This window comes from Bombina bombina, chromosome 2 (genome assembly GCF_027579735.1).
Source record: "Bombina bombina isolate aBomBom1 chromosome 2, aBomBom1.pri, whole genome shotgun sequence".
Lineage (NCBI taxonomy): Eukaryota > Metazoa > Chordata > Amphibia > Anura > Bombinatoridae > Bombina > Bombina bombina.
The window spans coordinates 1423486503-1423510215 of NC_069500.1; the positions used below are offsets into that span (position 1 = coordinate 1423486503).

Below are 23713 nucleotides of genomic sequence, written 5' to 3' on the forward strand. Positions count from 1 at the left end.
AACACAGACATACACACCCACCCTCAAAGAGGCATACAGAGAAAATAAATATACAAAGACAAGCATACACACACCCTCACAGAGACCCCCATAGAAAAAGCTCAAAGACATATGCACACACCCTCACAGACATCCACAGAAAATGCACAAAGAGATACACATCCACCCTCAGAGAGGGACCCACACAAAAAAAAATACATACACACTCATATAGACACAAACCAAAGCACAAAGACAAAAACACAGACACCCTCAGAAACACTCACAGGAGGAAACATTTATGCACCTTGCATCCCCTAAATCAACAGTGTGTGACATGCATGATAAAAAAATTGCAGAAATTAAGAGATCACTTTTTAAAGAATCATATTTGTAAATGTGCAAACAAAAATAATTCTGTGAATTCAAAATTGTACAATAATGATCTGGGTAGATGGCTAGATGACGAAAAGTACTTTTAAAAAGGTTAACATATGTTTGCTTTTTCCCCATTTTCCCCAACCAAGAGCACCACTTCAAATATAGTCTACAAATGTTCCCATCTGTCAGCTGTACTTATGGATTTCAAAAATGCTGTACTTTATATGGTCTTGGTGGAACCATAAGCTGTGGTACTCATACCACAAAATGCAGGATTTAGGCATGTTGGTATGTATTTCAAAATTAAGTTAGCTGTAGTGTAAACAGAACAGTTTTAAGTTAACCTGTCTCATTTCAAACACTGAGCAATCTTAGTCTGAGAGTATAACATGTTATGCAGATGTAAACATCTTAGATAAAATGCCTCCTTGCATCTGGAAAGTCCTTGCATAAAGGGGCAGTAAACTGGAATGTAATATATATAGGAGAAAACATTTCCGCATGGTTTTAAATATAGAAATTCAACAGTATTGTCAAATAATCATAAATACACTGCTGCTAAAAATGTGTTTTTATGGACACCTGGCCCCACCATACAACTACTACCACACTGAAGTTACAATCTGAAATTGCACAAAGAAATAAAAAAAAACATTTTGCTAAGTAAGTCCTACCTCCTCTGCAAATTAAAGTGATCTGCCGTCTGACTCAGGCACACACTGTACAAACAAAGTGCCTAGTCTGTCTCACACTGTGTATAGTATATATATACTACACAGTGCCAGGCTAATATACAGAGAATACACATGTCTATGTACATACGTGACACTCAGTACTACACAGTGCCAGGCTAATATACAGAGAATACACATGTCTATGTACATACGTGACACTCAGTACTACACAGTGCCAGGCTAATATACAGAGAATACACATGTCTATGTACATACGTGACACTCAGTACTACACAGTGCCGGGCTAATATACAGAGAATACACATGTCTATGTACATACGTGACACTCAGTACTACACAGTGCCAGGCTAATATACAGAGAATACACATGTCTGTGTACATACGTGACACTCAGTACTACACAGTGCCAGACTAATATACAGAGAATACACACGTCTATGTACATACGTGACACTCAGTACTACACAGTGCCAGGCTAATATACAGAGAATACATATGTCTATGTACATACATGACACTCAGTATTACACAGTGCAAGGCTAATATACATAGAATACACATGTCTATGTACATACGTGACACTCAGTACTACACAGTGCCAGGTTAATATACAGAGAATACACATGTCTATGTACATACGTGACACTCAGTACTACACAGTGCCAGGTTAATATACAGAGAAACATAATTTATGTAAGAACTTACCTGATAAATTCATTTCTTTCATATTAGCAAGAGTCCATGAGCTAGTGACGTATGGGATATACATTCCTACCAGGAGGGGCAAAGTTTCCCAAACCTCAAAATGCCTATAAATACACCCCTCACCACACCCACAAATCAGTTTAACGAATAGCCAAGAAGTGGGGTGATAAGAAAAAAGTGCGAAAGCATATAAAATAAGGAATTGGAATAATTGTGCTTTATACAAAGAAATCATAACCACCACAAAAAGGGTGGGCCTCATGGACTCTTGCTAATATGAAAGAAATGAATTTATCAGGTAAGTTCTTACATAAATTATGTTTTCTTTCATGTAATTAGCAAGAGTCCATGAGCTAGTGACGTATGGGATAATGACTACCCAAGATGTGGATCTTTCCACGCAAGAGTCACTAGAGAGGGAGGGATAAAATAAAGACAGCCAATTCCTGCTGAAAATAATCCACACCCAAAATAAAGTTTAATGAAAACATAAGCAGAAGATTCAAACTGAAACCGCTGCCTGAAGTACTTTTCTACCAAAAACTGCTTCAGAAGAAGAAAACACATCAAGATGGTAGAATTTAGTAAAAGTATGCAAAGAGGACCAAGTTGCTGCTTTGCAAATCTGATCAACCGAAGCTTCATTCCTAAACGCCCAGGAAGTAGAAACTGACCTAGTAGAATGAGCTGTGATCCTTTGAGGCGGAGTTTTACCCGACTCGACATAGGCATGATGAATTAAAGATTTCAACCAGGATGCCAAAGAAATAGCAGAAGCTTTCTGGCTTTTTCTAGAACCAGAAAAGATGAAAAATAGACTAGAAGTCTTTCGGAAAGACTTAGTAGCTTCAACATAATATAACAAAGCTCTAACAACATCCAAAGAATGCAATGATTTCTCCTTAGAATTCTTAGGATTAGGACATAATGAAGGAACCACAATTTCTCTACTAATGTTATTAGAATACACAACCTTAGGAAAAAATAAAAGAAGTTTGCAACACCGCCTTATCCTGATGAAAAATCAGAAAAGGAGACTCACAAGAAAGAGCAGATAATTCAGAGACTCTTCTGGCAGAAGAGATGGCCAAAAGAAACAAAACTTTCCAAGAAAGAAGTTTAATGTCCAAATGAATGCATGGGTTCAAAAGGAGGAGCTAGAAGAGCCCCCAGAACCAAATTCAAACTCCAAGGAGGAGAAATTGACTGAATGACAGGTTTTATACGAACCAAGTCTTGTACAAAACAATGAATATCAGGAAGATTAGCAATCTTTCTGTGAAAAAGAACAGAAAGGGCAGAGATTTGTCCTGTCAAGGAACTTGCGGACAAACCTTTATCTAAACCATCCTGAAGAAACTGTAAAAAAATTCTCGGAATTCTAAAAGAATGCCAGGAAAAATGATGAGAAGACACCAAGAAATATAAGTCTTCCAGACTCTATAATATATCTCTCTAGATACAGATTTACGAGCCTGTAACATAGTATTGATCACAGAGTCAGAGAAACCTCTTTGACCAAGAATCAAGCGTTCAATCTCCATACCCTTAAATTTAAAGATTTGAGATCCTGATGGAAAAAAGGACCTTGCGACAGAAGGTCTGGTCTTAACGGAAGAGCCCATGGTTGGCAAAAGGCCATCCGAAAAAGAATCCGTCCATGCTGGAGCTACAAGCAGAACAAACGAGCATTCCTTCAGAATCTTGGAGATTACTCTTGGAAGAAGAACTAGAGGCGGAGAGATATAGGCAGGATGATACTTCCAAGGAAGTGATAATGCATTCACTGCCTCCGCCTGAGGGTCCCGGGGTCTGAACAGATACCTGGGAAGTTTCTTGTTTAGATGAGAAACCATCAGATCTATTTCTGGAAGTTCCCACATTTGAACAATCTGAAGAAATACCTCTGGGTGAAGAGACCATTCGCCCGGATACAACGTTTGATGACTGAGATAATCCGCTTCCTAATTGTCTATACCTGGGAAATGAACCGCAGAGATTAGACAGGAGCTGGATTCCGCCCAAACCAGAATTCGAGATACTTCTTTCATAGCCAGAGGACTGTGAGTCCCTCCTTGATGATTGATGTATGCCACAGTTGTGACATTGTCTGTCTGAAAACAAATGAACGACTCTCTCTTCAGAAGAGGCCAAGACTGAAGAGCTCTGAAAATTGCACGGAGTTCCAAAATATTGATCAGTAATCTCACCTCCTGAGATTCCCAAACCCCTTGTGCCGTCAGAGACCCCCACACAGCTCCCCAATCTGTAAGACTTGCATCTGTTGAAATTACAGTCCAGGTCGGAAGAACAAAAGAAGCCCCCTGAACTAAACGATGGTGATCTGTCCACCACGTCAGAGAGTGTCGTACAATCGGTTTTAAAGATATTAATTGAGATATCTTTGTGTAATCCCTGCACCATTGGTTCAGCATACAGAGCTGAAGAGGTCGCATGTGAAAATGAGCAAAGGAGATTGCGTCCGATGCAGCAGTCATAAGACCTAAAATTTCCATGCATAAGGCTACCAAAGGGAATGATTGTGACTGAAGGTTTTGACAAGCTGATATCAATGTTAGACTTCTCTTGTCTGACAAAGACAGAGTCATAGACACTGAATCTACCTGGAAACCTTAAAAGGTTACCCGTGTCTGAGGAATCAATGAACTTTTTGGTAAATTGATCCTCCAACCATGATCTTGAAGAAACAACACAAGTCGATTCGTATGAGATTCTGTTAAATGTGAAGACTGAGCAAGTACCAAGATATCGTCCAAAGAAGGAAATACCAATACCCTGTTCTCTGAATACAGACAGAAGGGCACCGAGAACCTTTGTAAAAATTCTTGGAGCTGATGCTAAGCCAAACGGTAGAGCCACAAAACTGGTAATGCTTGTCTAAAAAAGAGAATCTCAGAAACTAAAAGTGATCTGGATGAATCGGAATATGCAGATATGCATCCTGTAAATCTATTGTAGACATATAATGCCCTTGCTGAACAAAAGGCAGGATAGTCCTTACAGCTACCATCTTGAATGTTGGTATCCTTACATAACGATTCAATATTGATAGATCCGGAACTGGTCTGAAGGAATTGACCTTCTTTGGTACAATGAAGAGATAGAATAAAACCCCAGCCCCTGTTCCAGAACTGGAACTGGCATAATTACTCCAGCCAACTCTAGATCTGAAACACATTTCAGAAATGCTTGAGCCTTTGCTGGGTTTACTGGGACACGGGAAAGAAAAAAATCTCTTTGCAGGAGGCCTTAACTTGAAGCCAATTCTGTACTCTTCTGAAACAATGTTCTGAAACCAGAGATTGTGAACGGAATTGATCCAAATTTCTTTGAAAAGAACGTAAACTGCCCCATACCAGCTGAGCTGGAATGAGGGCCGCACCTTCATGGGGACTTAGGAGCTGGCTTTGGGTTTCTATAAGGCTTGGATATATTCCAAAGTGAAGAAGGTTTCCAAACTGATACCGCTCCTGAGGATGAAGGATCAGGCTTTTGTTCCTTGCTGTGATGAAAAGGAACGAAAAACAATTATTAGACCTAAATTTACCTCAGATTTTTTATCCTGTGGAAAAAAAGTTCCCTTCCAGTAACAGTTGAGATAAAAGAATCCAACTGAGAACCGAATAATTTATTACCCTGGAAAGAAAGGGATAGCAAAGTTGACTTAGAAGACATATCAGCATTCCAAGTTTTAAGCCATAAAGCTCTTCTAGCTAAAATAGTTAGAGACATATACCTGACATCAATTCTAATGATATCAAAGATGGCATCATAAATAAAATAATTAGCATGTTATAGAATAATAATGCTATGAGAATTATGATCTGTTACTTGTTGCGCTAAAGCTTCTAACCAAAAAGTTGAAGCTGCAGCAACATCCGCTAAAAATATAGCAGGAGTAGAGACAGCCCCATTAACCTTAGGGATTTTGTCCCAAACTCTAATCTGTCAGATGGCACAGGATATAATTGCTTAAAACGTTTTAAAAGGAGTAAATGAATTACCCAAATTATTCCATTCCCTGGAAATTACTTCAGAAATAGCATCAGGGACAGGAAACACTTCTGGAATAACTACAGGAGATTTAAAAACCTTATTTAAACGTTTAGTTTTAGTATCAAGAATAAATTCCATCTTGAACAAATACAAAGATTTATCAGCATCAACCTCTGAGACAGAAAACCTCTGAACCAGAAGAACCATTATCAGTATCAGAATGATGATGTTCATTTAAAAATTCATCTGAAAAAAGAGAAGTTTTAAAAGACTTTTATGTATACTAGAAGGAGAAATAACAGACATAGCCTTCTTAATGGATTTAGAAACAAAATCTCTTATGTTATCAGGAACACTCTGAGAATTAGATGTTGATGGAACAGCAACAGGTAATGTAACAGTACTAAAGGAAATTTTATCTGCATTAACAAGTTTGTCATAACATTTAATACAAACAACAGCTGAAGGAACAGATACCAAAAGTGATACACTTAGCTTTGGTAGCTCCAGCACCGGGCAGCGATTTTCCTGAAGTATCTTCTGACTCATATGTAATAGAAAAAACAACATGTAAAGCAAAATTGATCAAATTCCTTAAATGAGAGTTTCAGGAATGGGAAAAAAAATGCCAGTGAACAAGCTTCTAGCAACCAGAAGCAATAAATAATGAGACTTAAATAATGTGGAGACAAAAGTGACACCCATATTTTTTTAGCGCCAAATAAGACGCCCACATTATTTGGCGCCTAAATGCTTTTGGCGCCAAAAATGACTCCACATCCGGAACGCTGACACTTTTGACGCAAAAGAACGTCAAAAATGACGCAACTTCCGGCGACACGTATGACGCCGGAAACAGAAAAAAAATTTGCGCCAAAAAAGTCCGCGCCAAGAATGACGCAATAAAATGAAGCATTTTCAGCCCCCGCGAGCCTAACAGCCCACAGGGAAAAAGTCAAATTGATTAAGGTAAGAAAAAATGATTGATTCAAATGCATTATCCCAAATATGAAACTGACTGTCTGAAAATAAGGAATGTTGAACAAGGCAAATAAATGTTTGAATACATATATTTAGAACTTTATAAAAAAGTGCCCAACCATAGCTTAGAGTGTCACAGAAAATAAGATTTACTTACCCCAGGACACTCATCTACATGTTTGTAGAAAGCCAAACCAGTACTGAAACGAAAATCAGCAGAGGTAATGGTATATATATAAGAGTATATCGTCGATCTGAAAAGGGAGGTAAGAGATGAATCTCTACGACCGATAACAAAGAATCTATGAAATAGACCCCGCAGAAGGAGATCATTGCATTCAAATAGGCAATACTCTCCTCACATCCCTCTGACATTCACTGCACGCTGAGAGGAAAACCGGGCTCCAACCTGCTGCACAGAGCATATCAACGTAGAATCTAGCACAAACTTACTTCACCACCTCCATAGGAGGCAAAGTTTGTAAAACTGAATTGTGGGTGTGGTGAGGGGTGTATTTATAGGCATTTTAAGGTTTGGGAAACTTTGCCCCTCCTGGTAGGAATGTATAACCCATACGTCACTAGCTCATGGACTCTTGCTAATTACATGAAAGAAATACACATGTCTATGTACATATGTGACAGTGTTACACAGTGCCAGGTTAATATACAGAGAATACACATGTCTATGTACATACGTGACACTCAGTACTACACAGTGCCAGGCTAATATACAGAGAATACACATGTCTATGTACATACGTGACACTCAGTACTACACAGTGCCAGGCTAATATACAGAGAATACACATGTCTATGTACATACGTGACACTCAGTACTACACAGTGCTAGGCTAATATACAGAGAATACACATGTCTATGTACATACGTGACACTCAGTACTACACAGTGCTAGGCTAATATACAGAGAATACACATGTATATGTACATACGTGACACTCAGTACTACACAGTGCTAGGCTAATATACAGAGAATACACATGTCTATGTACATACGTGACACTCAGTACTACACAGTGCCAGGTTAATATACAGAGAATACACATGTCTATGTACATACGTGACACTCAGTACTACACAGTGCCAGGCTAATATACAGAGAATACACACGTCTATGTACATACGTGACACTCAGTACTACACAGTGTCAGGCTAATATACAGAGAATACACATGTATATGTACATACGTGACACTCAGTACTACACAGTGCCAGGCTAATATACAGAGAATACACATGTCTGTGTACATACGTGACACTCAGTACTACACAGTGCCAGGCTAATATACAGAGAATACACATGTCTATGTACATACGTGACACTCAGTACTACACAGTGCCAGGCTAATATACAGAGATTACACATGTCTATGTACATACGTGACACTCAGTACTACACAGTGCCAGGCTAATATACAGAGAATACACATGTCTATTTACATACGTGACACTCAGTACTACACAGTGCCGGGCTAATATACAGAGAATACACATGTCTATGTACATACGTGACACTCAGTACTACACAGTGTCAGGCTAATATACAGAGAATACACATGTCTATGTACATACGTGACACTCAGTACTACACAGTGCCAGGCTAATATACAGAGAATACACATGTCTATGTACATACGTGACACTCAGTACTACACAGTGCCAGACTAATATACAGAGAATACACACGTCTATGTACATACGTGACACTCAGTACTACACAGTGCCAGACTAATATACAGAGAATACACACGTCTATGTACATACGTGACACTCAGTACTACACAGTGCCAGACTAATATACAGAGAATACACATGTCTATGTACATACGTGACACTCAGTACTACACAGTGCCAGGCTAATATACAGAGAATACACATGTCTATGTACATACATGACACTCAGTACTACACAGTGCCAGGCTAATATACAGAGAATACACACGTCTATGTACATACCTGACACTCAGTACTACACAGTGCCAGACTAATATACAGAGAATACATGTCTATGTACATACGTGACACTCAGTACTACACAGTGCCAGGCTAATATACAGTGAATACACATGTCTATGTACATACGTGACACTCAGTACTACACAGTGCCAGGCTAATATACAGAGAATACACATGTCTATGTACATACGTGACACTCAGTACTACACAGTGCCAGGCTAATATACAGAGAATACACATGTCTATGTACATACGTGAGACTCAGTACTACACAGTGCCAGGCTAATATACAGAGAATACACATGTCTATGTACATACGTGACACTCAGTACTACACAGTGCCAGGCTAATATACAGAGAATACACATGTCTATGTACATACGTGACACTCAGTACTACAAAATGCCAGGCTAATATACAGTGAATACACATGTCTATGTACATACGTGACACTCAGTACTACACAGTGCCAGGCTAATATACAGAGAATACACATGTCTATGTACATACGTGACACTCAGTACTACACAGTGCCAGGCTAATATACAGAGAATACACGTCTATGTACATACGTGACACTCAGTACTACACAGTACCAGGCTAATATACAGAGAATACACATGTCTATGTACATACGTGACACTCAGTACAACACAGTGCCAGGCTAATATACAGAGAATACACATGTCTATGTACATACGTGACACTCAGTACTACACAGTGCCAGGCTAATATACAGAGAATACACATGTCTATGTACATACGTGACACTCAGTACTACACAGTGCCAGGTTAATATACAGAGAATACACGTCTATGTACATACGTGACACTCAGTACTACACAGTGCCAGGTTAATATACAGAGAATACACATGTCTATGTACATACGTGACACTCAGTACAACACAGTGCCAGGCTAATATACAGAGAATACACATGTCTATGTACATACGTGACACTCAGTACTACACAGTGCCAGGCTAATATACAGAGAATACACGTGTCTATGTACATACGTGACACTCAGTACTACACAGTGCCAGGTTAATATACAGAGAATACACATGTCTATGTACATACGTGACACTCAGTACTACACAGTGCCAGGCTAATATACAGAGAATACACATGTCTATGTACATACGTGACACTCAGTACTACACAGTGCCAGGCTAATATACAGAGAATACACATGTCTATGTACATACGTGACACTCAGTACTACACAGTGCCAGGCTAATATACAGAGAATACACATGTCTATGTACATACGTGACACTCAGTACTACACAGTGCCAGGCTAATATACAGAGAATACACATGTCTATGTACATACATGACACTCAGTACTACACAGTGCCAGGCTAATATACAGAGAATACACGTGTCTATGTACATACATGACACTCAGTACTACACAGTGCCAGGCTAATATACAGAGAATACACATGTCTATGTACATACGTGACACTCAGTACTACACAGTGCCAGGCTAATATACAGAGAATACACATGTCTATGTACATACGTGACACTCAGTACTACACAGTGCCAGGCTAATATACAGAGAATACACATGTCTATGTACATACATGACACTCAGTACTACACAGTGCCAGGCTAATATACAGAGAATACACGTGTCTATGTACATACGTGACACTCAGTACTACACAGTGCCAGGCTAATATACAGAGAATACACATGTCTATGTACATACGTGACACTCAGTACTACACAGTGCCAGGCTAATATACAGAGAATACACATGTCTATGTACATACATGACACTCAGTACTACACAGTGCCAGGCTAATATACAGAGAATACACGTGTCTATGTACATACATGACACTCAGTACTACACAGTGCCAGGCTAATATACAGAGAATACACATGTCTATGTACATACGTGACACTCAGTACTACACAGTGCCAGGCTAATATACAGAGAATACACATGTCTATGTACATACCTGACACTCAGTACTACACAGTGCCAGGCTAATATACAGAGAATACACGTCTATGTACATACGTGACACTCAGTACTACACAGAACCAGGCTAATATACAGAGAATACACATGTCTATGTACATACGTGACACTCAGTACTACACAGTGCCAGACTAATATACAGAGAAGACACATGTCTATGTACATATGTGACAGTGTTACACAGTGCCAGGCTAATATACAGAGAATACACATGTCTATGTACATACGTGACACTCAGTACTACACAGTGCCAGACTAATATACAGAGAATACACATGTCTATGTACATACGTGACACTCAGTACTACACAGTGCCAGGCTAATATACAGAGAATACACATGTCTATGTACATACGTGACCCTCAGTACTACACAGTGCCAGGCTAATATACAGAGAATACACATGTCTATGTACATACGTGACACTCAGTACTACACAGTGCCAGGCTAATATACAGAGAATACACATGTCTATGTACATACGTGACACTCAGTACTACACAGTGCCAGGCTAATATACAGAGAATACACATGTCTATGTACATACGTGACACTCAGTACTACACAGTGCCAGGCTAATATACAGAGAATACATGTCTATGTACATACCTGACACTCAGTACTACACAGTGCCAGACTAATATACAGAGAATACACATGTCTATGTACATATGTGACACTCAGTACTACACAGTGCCAGGCTAATATACAGAGAATACACATGTCTATGTACATATGTGACACTCAGTACTACACAGTGCCAGACTAATATACATAGAATACACATGTCTATGTACATACGTGACACTCAGTACTACACAGTGCCAGACTAATATACAGAGAATACACACGTCTATGTACATACGTGACACTCAGTACTACACAGTGCCAGGCTAATATACAGAGAATACACATGTCTATGTACATACGTGACACTCAGTACTACACAGTGCCAGGTTAATATACAGAGAATACACATGTCTATGTACATACGTGACACTCAGTACTACACAGTACCAGGCTAATATACAGAGAATACACATGTCTATGTACATACGTGACACTCAGTACTACACAGTGCCAGGCTAATAAACAGAGAATACACATGTCTATGTACATACGTGACACTCAGTACTACACAGTGCCAGGCTAATATACAGAGAATACATGTCTATGTACATATGTGACACTCAGTACTACACAGTGCCAGACTAATATACAGAGAATACACATGTCTATGTACATATGTGACACTCAGTACTACACAGTACCAGGCTAATATAAAGAGAATACACATGTCTATGTACATATGTGACACTCAGTACTACACAGTGCCAGGCTAATATACAGAGAATACACATGTCTATGTACATACGTGACACTCAGTACTACACAGTACCAGGCTAATATACAGAGAATACACATGTCTATGTACATACGTGACACTCAGTACTACACAGTGCCAGACTAATATACAGAGAATACACATGTCTATGTACATACATGACACTCAGTACTACACAGTGCCAGGTTAATATACAGAGAATACACATGTCTATGTACATACGTGACACTCAGTACTACACAGTGCCAGACTAATATACAGAGAATACACATGTCCATGTACATACGTGACACTCAGTACTACACAGTGCCAGGCTAATATACAGAGAATACACACGTCTATGTACATACGTGACACTCAGTACTACACAGTGCCAGGCTAATATACAGAGAATACACATGTCTATGTACATACGTGACACTCAGTACTACACAGTGCCAGGCTAATATACAGAGAATACACATGTCTATGTACATACGTGACACTCAGTACTACACAGTGCCAGGTTAATATACAGAGAATACACATGTCTATGTACATACATGACACTCAGTACTACACAGTGCCAGGCTAATATACAGAGAATACACATGTCTATGTACATACGTGACACTCAGTACTACACAGTGCCAGGCTAATATACAGAGAATACACATGTCTATGTACATACGTGACACTCAGTACTACACAGTGCCAGGCTAATATACAGAGAATACACATGTCTATGTACATACGTGACACTCAGTACTACACAGTGCCAGGCTAATATACAGTGAATACACATGTCTATGTACATACGTGACACTCAGTACTACACAGTGCCAGGCTAATATACAGAGAATACACATGTCTATGTACATACGTGACACTCAGTACTACACAGTGCCAGACTAATATACAGAGAATACACATGTCTATGTACATACGTGACACTCAGTACTACACAATGCCAGGGTAATATACAGTGAATACACATGTCTATGTACATACGTGACACTCAGTACTACACAGTGCCAGGCTAATATACAGAAAATACACATGTCTATGTACATACGTGAAACTCAGTACTACACAGTGCCAGGCTAATATACAGAGAATACACGTGTCTATGTACATACGTGACACTCAGTACAACACAGTGTCAGGCTAATATACAGAGAATACACATGTCTATGTACATACGTGACACTCAGTACTACACAGTGCCAGACTAATATACAGAGAAGACACATGTCTATGTACATATGTGACAGTGTTACACAGTGCCAGGCTAATATACAGAGAATACACATGTCTATGTACATACGTGACACTCAGTACTACACAGTGCCAGGCTAATATACAGAGAATACACATGTCTATGTACATATGTGACACTCAGTACTACACAGTGCCAGGCTAATATACAGAGAATACACATGTCTATGTACATACGTGACACTCAGTACTACACAGTGCCAGGCTAATATACAGAGAATACATGTCTATGTACATACGTGACACTCAGTACTACACAGTGCCAGGCTAATATACAGAGAATACACATGTCTATGTACATACGTGACACTCAGTACTACACAGTGCCAGGTTAATATACAGAGAATACACATGTCTATGTACATATGTGACACTCAGTACTACACAGTGCCAGGCTAATATACAGAGAATACACATGTCTATGTACATACGTGACACTCAGTACTACACAGTGCCAGGTTAATATACAGAGAATACACATGTCTATGTACATATGTGACACTCAGTACTACACAGTGCCAGGCTAATATACAGAGAATACACATGTCTATGTACATACGTGACACTCAGTACTACCCAGTGCCAGGCTAATATACAGAGAATACACATGTCTATGTACATACGTGACACTCAGTACTACACAGTGCCAGGCTAATATACAGAGAATACACATGTCTATGTACATACGTGACACTCAGTACTACACAGTGCCAGGCTAATATACAGAGAATACACATGTCTATGTACATATGTGACACTCAGTACTACACAGTGCCAGGCTAATATACAGAGAATACACATGTCTTTGTACATACATGACATTCAGTACTACACAGTGCCAGGCTAATATACAGAGAATACACATGTCTATGTACATACGTGACACTCAGTACTACACAGTGCCAGGCTAATATACAGAGAATACACATGTCTATGTACATACGTGACACTCAGTACTACACAGTGCCAGGCTAATATACAGTGAATACACATGTCTATGTACATACGTGACACTCAGTACTACACAGTGCCAGGCTAATATACAGAGAATACACATGTCTATGTACATACGTGACACTCAGTACTACACAGTGCCAGGCTAATATACAGAGAATACACATGTCTATGTACATACGTGACACTCAGTACTACACAGTGCCAGGCTAATATACAGAGAATACACGTGTCTATGTACATACGTGACACTCAGTACTACACAGTGCCAGGCTAATATACAGAGAATACACATGTCTATGTACATACGTGACACTCAGTACTACACAGTGCCAGGCTAATATACAGAGAATACACGTGTCTATGTACATACGTGACACTCAGTACTACACAGTGCCAGGCTAATATACAGAGAATACACATGTCTATGTACATACGTGACACTCAGTACTACACAGTGCCAGGCTAATATACAGAGAATACACATGTCTATGTACATACGTGACACTCAGTACTACACAGTGCCAGGCTAATATACAGAGAATACACATGTCTATGTACATACGTGACACTCAGTACTACACAGTGCCAGGCTAATATACAGAGAATACACATGTCTAGGTACATACGTGACACTCAGTACTACACAATGCCAGGGTAATATACAGTGAATACACATGTCTATGTACATACGTGACACTCAGTACTACACAGTGCCAGGCTAATATACAGAGAATACACATGTCTATGTACATACGTGAAACTCAGTACTACACAGTGCCAGGCTAATATACAGAGAATACACGTGTCTATGTACATACGTGACACTCAGTACAACACAGTGTCATGCTAATATACAGAGAATACACATGTCTATGTACATACGTGACACTCAGTACTACACAGTGTCAGGCTAATATACAGAGAATACACATGTATATGTACATACGTGACACTCAGTACTACACAGTGCCAGGCTAATATACAGAGAATACACATGTCTATGTACATACGTGACACTCAGTACTACACAGTGCCAGGCTAATATACAGAGAATACACATGTCTATGTACATACGTGACACTCAGTACTACACAGTGCCAGGCTAATATACATAGAATACACATGTCTATGTACATACGTGACACTCAGTACTACACAGTGCCAGGCTAATAAACAGAGAATACACATGTCTATGTACATACGTGACACTCAGTACTACACAGTGTCAGGCTAATATACAGAGAATACACATGTCTATGTACATACGTGACACTCAGTACTACACAGTGCCAGGCTAATATACAGAGAAGACACATGTCTATGTACATACGTGACACTCAGTACTACACAGTGCCAGGTTAATATACAGAGAATACACATGTCTATGTACATACGTGACACTCAGTACTACACAGTGCCAGACTAATATACAGAGAATACACATGTCTATGTACATACGTGACACTCAGTACTACACAGTGCCAGGTTAATATACAGAGAATACACATGTCTATGTACATACGTGACACTCAGTACTACACAGTGCCAGGTTAATATACAGAGAATACACATGTCTATGTACATATGTGACACTCAGTACTACACAGTGCCAGACTAATATACAGAGAATACACATGTCTATGTACATACGTGACACTCAGTACTACACAGTGCCAGGTTAATATACAGAGAATACACATGTCTATGTACATACGTGACACTCAGTACTACACAGTGCCAGGCTAATATACAGAGAATACACACGTCTATGTACATACGTGACACTCAGTACTACACAGTGCCAGGCTAATATACAGAGAATACACATGTCTATGTACATACGTGACACTCAGTACTACACAGTGCCAGGCTAATATACAGAGAATACACATGTCTATGTACATACGTAACACTCAGTACTACACAGTGCCAGACTAATATACAGAGAATACACATGTCTATGTACATACGTGACACTCAGTACTACACAGTGCCAGGCTAATATACAGAGAATACATGTCTATGTACATACGTGACACTCAGTACTACACAGTGCCAGACTAATATACAGAGAATACACGTGTCTATGTACATACCTGACACTCAGTACTACACAGTGCCAGGCTAATATACAGAGAATACATGTCTATGTACATACGTGACACTCAGTACTACACAGTGCCAGGTTAATATACAGAGAATACACATGTCTATGTACATACGTGACACTCAGTACTACACAGTGCCAGGTTAATATACAGAGAATACACATGTCTATGTACATATGTGACACTCAGTACTACACAGTGCCAGACTAATATACAGAGAATACACATGTCTATGTACATACGTGACACTCAGTACTACACAGTGCCAGGTTAATATACAGAGAATACACATGTCTATGTACATACGTGACACTCAGTACTACACAGTGCCAGGCTAATATACAGAGAATACACACGTCTATGTACATACGTGACACTCAGTACTACACAGTGCCAGGCTAATATACAGAGAATACACATGTCTATGTACATACGTGACACTCAGTACTACACAGTGCCAGGCTAATATACAGAGAATACACATGTCTATGTACATACGTAACACTCAGTACTACACAGTGCCAGACTAATATACAGAGAATACACATGTCTATGTACATACGTGACACTCAGTACTACACAGTGCTAGGCTAATATACAGAGAATACATGTCTATGTACATACGTGACACTCAGTACTACACAGTGCCAGACTAATATACAGAGAATACACGTGTCTATGTACATACCTGACACTCAGTACTACACAGTGCCAGACTAATATACAGAGAATACACATGTCTATGTACATACGTGACACTCAGTACTACACAGTGCCAGGTTAATATACAGAGAATACACATGTCTATGTACATACGTGACACTCAGTACTACACAGTGCCAGGTTAATATACAGAGAATACACATGTCTATGTACATATGTGACACTCAGTACTACACAGTGCCAGACTAATATACAGAGAATACACATGTCTATGTACATACGTGACACTCAGTACTACACAGTGCCAGGTTAATATACAGAGAATACACATGTCTATGTACATACGTGACACTCAGTACTACACAGTGCCAGGCTAATATACAGAGAATACACACGTCTATGTACATACGTGACACTCAGTACTACACAGTGCCAGGCTAATATACAGAGAATACACATGTCTATGTACATACGTGACACTCAGTACTACACAGTGCCAGGCTAATATACAGAGAATACACATGTCTATGTACATACGTAACACTCAGTACTACACAGTGCCAGACTAATATACAGAGAATACACATGTCTATGTACATACGTGACACTCAGTACTACACAGTGCCAGGCTAATATACAGAGAATACATGTCTATGTACATACGTGACACTCAGTACTACACAGTGCCAGACTAATATACAGAGAATACACGTGTCTATGTACATACCTGACACTCAGTACTACACAGTGCCAGGCTAATATACAGAGAATACATGTCTATGTACATACGTGACACTCAGTACTACACAGTGCCAGACTAATATACAGAGAATACACATGTCTATGTACATACGTGACACTCAGTACTACACAGTGCCAGGCTAAAATACAGAGAATACACATGTCTATGTACATACGTGACACTCAGTACTACACAGTGCCAGGCTAATATACAGAGAATACACATGTCTATGTACATACGTGACACTCAGTACAACACAGTGTCAGGCTAATATACAGAGAATACACATGTCTATGTACATTCGTGACACTCAGTACTACACAGTGCCAGGCTAATATACAGAGAATACACATGTCTATGTACATACATGACACTCAGTACTACACAGTGCCAGGCTAATATACAGAGAATACACATGTCCATGTACATACGTGACACTCAGTACTACACAGTGCCAGACTAATATACAGAGAATACACATGTCTATGTACATACGTGACACTCAGTACTACACAGTGCCAGACTAATATACAGAGAATACACATGTCTATGTACATACGTGACACTCAGTACTACACAGTGCCAGGCTAATATACAGAGAATACACATGTCTATGTACATACGTGACACTCAGTACTACACAGTGCCAGGCTAATATACAGAGAATACACATGTCTATGTACATACGTGACACTCAGTACTACACAGTGCCAGGTTAATATACAGAGAATACACATGTCTATGTACATACGTGACACTCAGTACTACACAGTGCCAGGTTAATATACAGAAAATACACATGTCTATGTACATACGTGACACTCAGTACTACACAGTGCCAGGCTAATATACAGAGAATACACATGTCTATGTACATACGTGACACTCAGTACTACACAGTGCCAGGCTAATATACAGTGAATACACATGTCTATTTACATACGTGACACTCAGTACTACACAGTGCCAGACTAATATACAGAGAATACACGTGTCTATGTACATACGTGACACTCAGTACTACACAGTGCCAGGCTAATATACAGAGAATACACATGTCTATGTACATACGTGACACTCAGTACTACACAGTGCCAGACTAATATACAGAGAATACACATGTCTATGTACATACGTGACACTCAGTACTACACAGTGCCAGGTTAATATACAGAGAATACACATGTCTATGTACATACGTGACACTCAGTACTACACAGTGCCAGGCTAATATACAGAGAATACACACGTCTATGTACATACGTGACACTCAGTACTACACAGTGCCAGGCTAATATACAGAGAATACACATGTCTATGTACATACGTGACACTCAGTACTACACAGTGCCAGGCTAATATACAGAGAATACACATGTCTATGTACATACGTGACACTCAGTACTACACAGTGCCAGACTAATATACAGAGAATACACATGTCTATGTACATACGTGACACTCAGTACTACACAGTGCCAGGCTAATATACAGAGAATACATGTCTATGTACATACGTGACACTCAGTACTACACAGTGCCAGACTAATATACAGAGAATACACATGTCTATGTACATACGTGACACTCAGTACTACACAGTGCCAGGCTAAAATACAGAGAATACACATGTCTATGTACATACGTGACACTCAGTACTACACAGTGCCAGGCTAATATACAGAGAATACACATGTCTATGTACATACGTGACACTCAGTACAACACAGTGTCAGGCTAATATACAGAGAATACACATGTCTATGTACATACGTGACACTCAGTACTACACAGTGCCAGGCTAATATACAGAGAATACACATGTCTATGTACATACATGACACTCAGTACTACACAGTGCCAGACTAATATACAGAGAATACACATGTCTATGTACATACGTGACACTCAGTACTACACAGTGCCAGACTAATATACAGAGAATACACATGTCTATGTACATACATGACACTCAGTACTACACAGTGCCAGGTTAATATACAGAGAATACACATGTCTATGTACATACGTGACACTCAGTACTACACAGTGCCAGGTTAATATACAGAAAATACACATGTCTATGTACATACGTGACACTCAGTACTACACAGTGCCAGGCTAATATACAGAGAATACACATGTCTATGTACATACGTGACACTCAGTACTACACAGTGCCAGGCTAATATACAGTGAATACACATGTCTATGTACATACGTGACACTCAGTACTACACAGTGCCAGGCTAATATACAGTGAATACACGTCTATGTACATACGTGACACTCAGTACTACACAGTACCAGGCTAATATACAGAGAATACACATGTCTATGTACATACGTGACACTCAGTACTACACAGTGCCAGGTTAATATACAGAGAATACATGTCTATGTACATACGTGACACTCAGTACTACACAGTGCCAGGTTAATATACAGAGAATACACATGTCTATATACATACGTGACACTCAGTACTACACAGTGCCAGGCTAATATACAGAGAAGACACGTCTATGTACATACGTGACTCTCAGTGTTACACAGTGCCAGGTTAATGCATGGAAAAAGACGCATTTTTATGGTACGTACAGTACATACATGCTACATGGTGCCAGAATAATATAGGCCAAAGAGATACACCTATGTATACACGCTTCATTAAAAAAGAAAGGTGATGCGGAGAAAGAAAACAGTATTTATATTTATTTAAAGTGATAAGACAAAAAGAATATCTTATGTAATAGATAAATGTGAAAATGAAGACATAATGCTACAGATTCTAGTGATGTTTGTACACAATTAATGATTACCGGGAGATTATAAAAATGTTCTGATCCTTTTTTCACACAAATTGGAAATAATGAAATTGCAGCCGACTGAACAATTATGGTAAAAAGTTTAAACACTGTGGGCTAGATTACAAGTGGAGCGGTATTTTTGCTATAGCGAAAACTCTGCTAGATTTAATATTTTTGGGCTAATCGGGTAGCGCTGGTATTACAAGTTTAAAAAAACACAACGTATTTTGCTCTATCAATTTCACTCAAATTGTAATAGCGCAATTAAAAAGGAGCGGAAACGATCATGAAAACCCTTGCACAATTGTTTGCGCTCCACTTCTAATCTAGACCTGTACGTTTCACTGAACAAACATGCTATAAGAAGCCGGCCTGTACCTGCACCACCTCCTGATACGCCTTCTTGATCAGTCCGAGAAGAACACCCAGGTTGGAAACCATGACGTAGACAAACTCTAGCAGTGTCACGGCGATGGAGACTGTGTTGACGAGAGGAAGAACGTGGAGGGGGAGGCAACATGTCCGAGATATCACAGGTAGCATGGGGAAGGCAAAGAGCCAGACATGGCGGGTCTTCATGAGAAGCGAGCAGAGCGTACTCACTATCACCAGGCCTGGAAAACACAAGCAAAACAGTCATAACCTCTTATCTGTATAAAGACAGCTATTTGTATAAAATAGCAGTTATATAAGGACACCTAAAGCATTGGACATATATATATATATATATATATATATATACACATACATACACACACACACTATAGCTAGCTCCTTGAAAACAAAAACTGATGTTGTTCTATAAATAAAAAAGTAAATTTATGCTTACCTGATAAATTAATTTCTTCTATGGTAAGACGAGTCCACGGATTCATCCTTTACTTGTGGGATATTATCCTTCCTAACAGGAAGTGGCAAAGAGCACCACAGCAGAGCTGTCTATATAGCTCCTCCCTTAGCTCCACCCCCCAGTCATTCGAACGAAGGTACAGGAAGAAAAAGGAGAAACTACAAGGTGCAGAGGTGACTGAGTTTAAATAAAAAAAATATAATCTGTCTTAAAATGACAGGGCGGGCCGTGGACTCGTCTTACCATAGAAGAAATTAATTTATCAGGTAAGCATAAATTTACTTTTCTTCTATAAAGGTAAGACGAGTCCACGGATTCATCCTTTACTTGCGGAATACAATACCAAAGCTACAGGACACGGATGAACGGGAGGGACAAGACAGATGGTTAAACAGAAGGCACCACTGCTTGAAGAACTTTTCTCCCAAAAATAGCCTCCGAAGAAGCAAAGGTATCAAATTTGTAAAATTTGTAAAAGGTATGAAGCGAAGACCAAGTCGCAGCCTTACAAATCTGTTCAACAGAAGCATCATTTTTAAAAGCCCTTGCGGAAGCCACCGCTCTAGTAGAGTGAGCTGTAATTCTTTCAGGAGGCTGCTGTCCAGCAGTCTCGTATGCCAAACGGATGATGCTTTTCAGCCAAAAGGCAAGAGAGGTAGCCGTAGCTTTTTGACCTCTATGTTTTCCAGAATAGACAACAAACAAAGAAGATGTTTGACGGAAATCTTTGGTCGCTTGCAAGTAAAACTTCAAAGCACGAGCCACATCCAAGTTGTGCAACAGACGCTCCTTCTGAGAAGAAGGATTAGGACACAGAGAAGGAACAACAATTTCCTGATTGATATTCCTATTAGTAACAACCTTAAGAAGGAATCCAGATTTGGTATGCAAAACCACCTTATCAGCATGGAAAAAAAAATAAGGCGAGTCGCATTGCAATGCAGATAATTCAGAAACTCTTTGAGCCGAAGAGATAGCAACTAAAAACAGAACTTTCCAAGATAGAAGCTTAATATCTATGGAATGCATAGGTTCAAACGGAACCCCTTGAAGAACTTTAAGAACTAAATTCAAACTCCATGGTGGAGCAACATGTCTAAACACAGGCTTGATTCTAACTAAAGCCTGACAGAACGACTGAACTTCTGGAATGTCTGCCAGACGTTTGTGCAGTAGAATTGATAAAGCAGATATCTGTCCCTTTAAGGAACTAGCTGATAGCCCCTTCTCCAATCCTTCTTGGAGAAAGGACAAAATCCTAGGAATCCTGATCTTACTCCATGAGTAGCCTTTGGACTGCACCAATAAAGATATTTACGCCATATCTTATGATAAATTTTCCTGGTGACAGGCTTTCGAGCCTGAATCAAGGTATCTATGACCGACTCCGAGAAACCCTGCTTGGATAAGATCAAGCGTTCAATCTCCAAGCAGTCAGCCGCAGAGTAACTAGATTTGGATGCTGGAACGGACCTTGAGTCAGAAGGTCCTGTCTCAGTGGCAGAGTCCATGGTGGAAGAGATGACATGTCCACCAGGTCTGCATACCAAGTCCTGCGTGGCCACGCAGGTGCTATCAAAATCACTGAAGCTCTCTCCTGTTTGATTCTGGCAATGAAATGGTGGAAACACATAAGCCAGGTTGAACGACCAGGGTACTGCTAGAGCATCTATCAGTACTGCCTGAGGATCCCTTGACCTGGACCCGTAACGAGGAAGTTTGGCGTTCTTACGAGATGCCATCAGATCTCATTCTGGTGTGCCCCATTGCTGAATCAATTGTGCAAACACCTCCGGATGGAGTTCCCACTCCCCCGGATGAAAAGTCTGACGACTTAGAAAATCCGCTTACCAGTTCTCCACTCCTGGGATATAGATTGCTGATAGATGGCAAGAGTGAGTCTCTGCCCATCGAATTATTTTGGTAACCTCTATCATCGCTAGAGAACTCTTTGTTCCCCCCTGATGATTGATATATGCTACAGTCGTGATATTGTCCGACTGGAATCTTATGAATCTGGCCGACGCCAGCTGAGGCCACGCCTGAAGCGCGTTGAACATCGCTCTAAGTTCTAGAATATTTATCGGGAGGAGAGCCTCCTCCTGAGTCCACAATCCCTGTGCTTTCAGGGAATTCCAGACTGCACCCCAGCCCAATAGGCTGGCGTCCGTCGTCACTATGACCCACGCTGGCCTGCGGAAACACATTCCCTTGGACAGATGATCCTGTGACAACCACAAAAGA

The 23713-nt window shown here is 39.8% G+C and overlaps 1 protein-coding gene across 1 annotated transcript in view; it reads right to left on the reverse strand.

The window, feature by feature from the left end:
• The window catches only part of LOC128650437 (RING finger protein 145), a 308620-nt gene that overhangs the window by 166119 nt on the left and 118788 nt on the right, over positions 1 to 23713 (reverse strand). Inside the window, exon 5 of the mRNA XM_053704381.1 lies at positions 20998 to 21233. Coding sequence (XP_053560356.1) covers positions 20998 to 21233 — 236 coding nt within the window. The remainder of the gene's footprint in view (positions 1 to 20997; positions 21234 to 23713) is intronic.